Source organism: Petaurus breviceps, unplaced genomic scaffold (genome assembly GCF_028583685.1).
Source record: "Petaurus breviceps papuanus isolate PSGF00001 unplaced genomic scaffold, PetGlider_PUasm1.0 350, whole genome shotgun sequence".
Classification (NCBI taxonomy): domain Eukaryota; kingdom Metazoa; phylum Chordata; class Mammalia; order Diprotodontia; family Petauridae; genus Petaurus; species Petaurus breviceps.
The window spans coordinates 1695888-1701887 of record NW_027186199.1 but is presented as its reverse complement, the minus strand read 5'-3'; the positions used below and the strand labels follow the sequence as shown (position 1 = coordinate 1701887).

At 50.9% G+C, this 6000-nt stretch overlaps 1 protein-coding gene across 1 annotated transcript in view; it reads right to left on the bottom strand.

The window, feature by feature from the left end:
• LOC138168021 (microtubule-actin cross-linking factor 1, isoforms 6/7-like) overlaps positions 1-6000 on the bottom strand; it is a 66607-nt gene that overhangs the window by 28127 nt on the left and 32480 nt on the right. The window contains exons 21-27 of the mRNA XM_069096983.1: positions 5231-5390; positions 4126-4323; positions 3773-3898; positions 3286-3429; positions 1932-2120; positions 1609-1717; positions 1107-1273 (exon numbers count right to left, since the gene is read on the bottom strand). Coding sequence (XP_068953084.1) covers positions 1107-1273; positions 1609-1717; positions 1932-2120; positions 3286-3429; positions 3773-3898; positions 4126-4323; positions 5231-5390 — 1093 coding nt within the window. The remainder of the gene's footprint in view (positions 1-1106; positions 1274-1608; positions 1718-1931; positions 2121-3285; positions 3430-3772; positions 3899-4125; positions 4324-5230; positions 5391-6000) is intronic.

Here is a 6000-nt window from a genome sequence, read left to right as displayed (position 1 = left end):
GAGAGAGAGAGAGAGAGAGAGAGAGAGAGATGGGCTAAGGTAGGACATCCCAACCTAGAGTCATAGGGTCTCCATGGGGAGAATAAAAGACATCTCTGAACGTGGAGTTAGTGCAGAATGGACTGAAGCCTGGGGGAAGAATTCCTGGGACCCAGAACCAGAGTACAGATGAGAGCACACGCCGCCAAGGCCCTGGCTTAGGGCTGACACCCAGAGAGGAGCCAGGGAAACAGGTTCAGGGAGGGGTGGAACATCCCACCTGGTGTGGCAGCAGAGCTAGCCCCAATGTCCCTGAGGCTAAGGAGATGGAAGGTAGACTCTGTCTGTGGGTGGGGAAGTACATGGGTCTGCTGTTACATATGTTGTGTGTAAACCTGGGAGGGGCCGGTGTGTGAGAGCACTTCCCAGCTATAAGGCTGGGTGTTCTGGCTAATTCACATCTCTCCTGGCATCAGTGGAGCTAGACTAATTGGTGGGAGGGAACTTTGGTTCCTGAAGTCAGAGGGAGGAGCTGGGAGAAACTCTGACCTCAAAAGGGAAAAAGAAAAGAGAGTGAGTGAATGCACAGGCCCATGGTGAGGTCAGGGTAGAGGCCAGAAAAGAAGATTTCCTCAGCCTCAGTGGTTCGGGGGTAGGTGGAGGGGGGAGGAGACAACATGGCTAGAGTTGGACCAGGTCAGGAGAAGATTTCTAGGCCCTGAGACTAGATGATTCTTGTCCTAAGTGTGTTGTGTGTACAGTTTGCCAGCTACTAAAGAAAGACTTTTATTATCTATTAAAAACCTTTTAGAATTCCAACCTCTCTCAGCAATACACCCAAGGAACCAAAAAAGGCATCTGGGTCAGGATGACCATAGACTTGATGGAAGCAAGGGAAAGTCTAGAAGAGAACAGATCCCACCCAGCAGCTGCCACTGAGACAAGACTGAATGGTAGAAAAAATGGTATGAAAAAGACTATGAACCCAAGCCCTGGGTGGAGCTGGCCCTTGGTCTCAGGCAGTCTGGCTGGGCACCATAGCCTATCATCTTCTCCCATCCCCTACCTCACCCCTTCCCATACATTCTGAGACCTCCCCAGACCTCTGACCTATGCTCTCTTCTCACCTCCTCCAAGTGCTGGGTAGCAGCCTGTAGCCGGTACTGTCGGTCCAGGGCCCTGAGCCATAGCTGCTGCCAGCGTTGAAGAAGCCGGGCTCCCAGGGGGCTCTGAGGCTGCAGCTCCAGGAGTGGCACCAGGGGGCCTGGTGGGGCCTTCCCAGTGCCTCTTCTCCCTGGGGATTGGGATAGAGGAGATGGAAGGAGAGGAGGTGTTACTACACTGAGAAGCAACAGGGCGAGGGGGTGGAGTGAGCTCTCAACCTGCCTAGATAAGCCCCTTTTGCCCACACATGGGGGGTGGTATGGGCAAAAGGAATGAGAAGCCTCAGCTTAGAGGATGTTTCCTGGGGAGATGCTCCCTACCCAACCTGCAGGATCTGTTTGTGGGGGTCCTGAGTTGGAGAGAGACTTGGTTATGGGCAAAGACACTCAGAGATGGGTTTCAGAGTAGAAGGGTATTAGTGCCACCAGGGGGATGATAGGGAAGTCACAGGGCAGGGATTCTTACTTGGTGGGGGCTGTGGAGGTGCAGGGGGCGATGGCTCCAGCCTCCTTTTGCAACTTCTCATGGCTGCCTCCACCTCTTGTTGCTTCCTGCTCAGTTCTTCAGTGAATTCCTGTGCACATGTAGGAGGGGACCCAGGATACATCACAAGTTATCCCCTTCTAGAGAAGAGTGCTCCAGGTGGGGAGGAGAGGTCTATGGGGATGGGAATGGGAGAAACCTTGGTCTCTGGGGCACATCCCACAGAAACCCATTGGGAAAAGGGAAGGCTATTGCAGGGCCCAGAGAGAGCTCCCAGACAGGTCTGGGGCAGGACTCTCACCCACCGTGTGCTGAGCTGATAGATCTGCCAGCATCTGGATGTCCTCAGGCAAAGGCTCCTGGTCTCGAAGGCTCAATGCCTCCTCAGCTGAGGCGATCCAGTCCAGCAGGCGGGCCAGCTCCTCCCGCTCAGCCGCCATGGTGGCAAGCTGGTCAGCCACCCGCTGGCCCTGTTGTTGTGCCCAGCCCAGCACCTGCACTCAGCGGCAACAGGAGGAAGCAGGGTTCAAAGGGAGAAGCTGAGGGACTGACTAAGGGCAGGAGCATCAGTTAATGTCTGTAGTGGGCTAAGCCAGGGGTCTGGCAAGGGTTGGGAGGTACTGGCCTGAGAGTTAACTTGGGGAGCAAAGGAGTCACCCCTGGCCTCTGCAAGGTAGGGGGAGCTCTCTCTAAGAGAATCCCCCTAGGGCAGGGTTTCTCAGCTTGGGACCCCATGAGTTTATTTTTTAAAATTTTGATAACTGTATTTTAAGTGTTTTTTTTAAATAAACCCATGTATTTTGTTTTATTTATTTAAAAACCATGATCCTGAGAAGGGGCCTATAGGATTCACCAGACTGACTGCTAAAGGAGTCTGCATTTCAAACAAGGTGATGAAGCCCTGCGCTAGGTTTTCCCTCATCCAGTTAGAAGGGGATAGGCTGGTAACAAGAGGACTAGCTTTATCACTCAGTGGGCTATGACACTGTTGACTCATTTATAATGAACTACCTGTTCACCAAAACTACCAGGTCTTTTTCACATAAACTGTGGTCTAGCTCCACCTCCATCATTCTATACTTGCAACTGGAAAAAGAAAATGCATATTGTGGCAGACATGGAATCCTGTTTATATTTCCTCATTTTTTCCTTTTGGAATGGAGATGTTAGATAGCCCCGGTTACAAAATCACAGACTCTCTGAGTTGGAAGGGACCTCAGAGCTTCTAATTCAACCAGTACCTGACCAAGGGGTTAGGTGAGAGACCATGGGGTCTACAATTAGGTTGAGACATTTGAAGGATGAAGTTGAGGGGTTCAAGGTAAAGAAATGAGTGGAGAGAGTTCATGATATAGGACTGAGGTATTCAGGGTTGAAGAGTGGACTTTAATCCATTACTGTCTGCAGGCTGTATATCTGTTGCATGTCCTATCATCATGGGACAAAAGTAACATAACCAAAATGAAGGAGTTGTGGGGCAGGAGGAGAGCTGTGAGATTTTGGGGGCTCTATACTGTAAGGCTGAGGGGTACAGAGTTGTGGGGTTCAAGGGTCAGTGCCCATAATGAGGGTGAGAGAGTTCGTGGTGCAGGTTTGAGTTCTGTGGGTTGAAAGATTAGGGAAGGGGACAGCAAAGGTTTAGGTAACGGGACCACTTACTTCATGGAAGCGACTGGTGATGTTGCTGAGGCAGGAGCGGACTGGGATGACAGCATCGGGGTGGCAGCTACTCAGAATCTCCTCCCCCAGGGATGTGATGCAGTCCAGCTCCAGCTGCTGGCACTGCAGACTTTGCAACAGCTCCTGTAAGCCCATGCCAGGTCAGCCCATGGCCCATCAGGTTGGTCTTGAGGCCCTTCTGGCCAAGGTGTTAGGGATGGGAATGGTGGAAAATGAGTGGAGAAATGAATTGAGGATGGAATTAAAGCGTGAACTGAAGATGGAGTGGAGGATACAGTTGGGCCTGGAGATGGGGTTTTGGAATGGGGCTAGGAATAGGGATGGGCATTTGGAGTCAGGAAGGAAAATAGAGTTGGTGACAAGGATGGGGATATGAGTGGGGATGTGAGTAGAGGTGGACAGGGATGGAATTGGGGAAATGAGGATGGATATGGATCGGGGATAAGAGATGACATTGGGGTCTGACCTGGAGCTGGTTCTGATAGTCCTCAGCAGCTCCCTCCTCCTCTGGGAAAGGTCCCAGTTTGAGGGTTTTCTCAGCCTCAGACAGATGTTCCAGGAAACCTTGAATCAACTTGTGGAACTCCTCAGCCTGAGAATCAGAGGTGGGCAAGAGGGGGCAATGTTAGGAGTACTCAAGCACTTGGGTTCCCCAGCCCTGAACCCCTCCTCTGTTTCCAGCTTCCTGATCATACAAATCCAGTGCTCTTCACATCCCCCCCCCCCAACCCAGGGTGACTCTGGGGGTCCTGGAGAAGAAGCAGGAGCTGAGCCCATGTCCCCTTGCCAGCCCCTCCTCTCTGAGGGCTCTGCCCCTACCTGGCGCAAGGCTTCCTCAAGCCTGGCCTGACGGGCCAGAGAAAGATGACACACGAGCTCCCATCGCTGTCCCAACTCTTCCATCTGGCGATGTAGCCACTGGGAGTCAGCACTGCTACTGGCCTGGGTCAGCTCCCGGATGGAGCGCCTTAGGAGACGCACACAGCCCGCTCTTCGGCCCAGCTCCTTCTGGAACACCTAGGGGAGGGGGGAGGGGGACAAAGGTCGGTCGTGTTTAGGAAACTCTAGGGTGACCCTGGAACCTAGCTGGGCTAAATGACGCTAATTTGGAAGGTGGCTGGAGGTAGTGCTGCCAGGTTCATCCCGGGGAGGTTAGAAGTACGGCAGTGATTGCCTAGGAATGTAGGCAGAGCACCCTGAGACCCCCACCAGCAGCCAGGAAGCTATCTGATTGGCTGGGCTTAGAGAATGAACCAATGAGCTTAATGCGGAACATCTAGGCGGGCCAATCCCAAACTGACATGAAGGAGTTGGGAGTTTGGGTGGATGGCCTACTCCATTGTTTTCCAGAGTCAAGAAGCAACTGATGGTCAAGGCGTGGGATTCTTGACCCAGAGAAAATCACCTTTGAGCTGGGAAACCATGGTTATGCAGAATAGAAAATTTAAGGGCCTGTAGATTCTGGGAATGGGTAATTTTCTTTTATCATTATCATTATCGTTATCATTATCATTAGATACGGATCCCCTGGGGTATTCTTTCTGAATCTGCATATTATCTTCCTCCTTGAATAACCCCTCTTGTAGTCTGGCTGGTGTGGAAACCATAGGGAGAAGGGAAAGAGGCCATCAGAGCCAGGTCTTTAAATCCAGTGGTTTTTTACATTATGTTGTTGTTCAGTCGTGTCCGATTCTTAGTGACAGCATTTGGGATTTTCTGGGCAAAGATCCTAGAGTGGTTTGCCATTTCCTTCTCCAGCTCCTTTCACCCATGAGGAAGATGAGAAAGACAGATTTATTTGAGCTCAGGAAGATGAGTCTTCCTGACTCCAGGCCCAGCACTCTATACACTGGACTACCTAGCTGCCCTTCTTTACATCATACAAAGCTCATACAATTGGGCAAGAGAGCCAGAGGAGGCTGACCTTGTGCTGGTCCAGGAGACGGTTGACCAGGTCACGATCCCCTGCCACAGGTCCCTCCTCTGCCAGCTGGGGCTCGGCCTGGTACAGCCAATCCATGAGTGCAGGAAGGGCATCTGCAAAGCGGCCTGAGAAGAGGAGGGCCTCTTCCAGGGCATGCTGTCTGCAGAGGGAGAAAGAGGTTAGCACAGTGCCCGCCACTCGTAGGTACGTCATAAGTGCTTATGGACTGACGCGGGCTGGGCAGCACAGAGAGGAGAGGGAGAAGAAAAAGAAGAGAGTGGTAAGAGGCACGGTGTAAGGATGCAGCCACATACGAACCCAGTCTAAGAACTGGGAAGTCTTTGACACACAACTAAAGACCTTGGGGATATGAGTTGGATTTTTATCACTGACATTTCAGAAAGGGAAGGAAGATTTGAGAAGCAAACAGCTGGTCAAGAAAATGGGGTCAGAGAACAAGATTTGGATTTCTGATATTGTTTCTCTATTTTGTTCTCTTTCTTTTTCTGAATGATACCTAGCAAAGTACTCTGGTGCTCTGGCTAACCTAAGCAAGATTCCAAAAAATCATTTTTGGGCTCTATATATCTGGATTTTGTGATCATGCTTCCTTTATCAATTATTATTTTTATTGCAATATCTTTTAGATATGGAGTTAAGAATTTCTGCCTTTCTGAAAACGTTATTTATATGTAAGGGGGGAAGCAATAGATCTAGGGCAGGTTCCCCACCCCTGATCTAGGGTATCAAGGACTAATTTTTTGATCTCC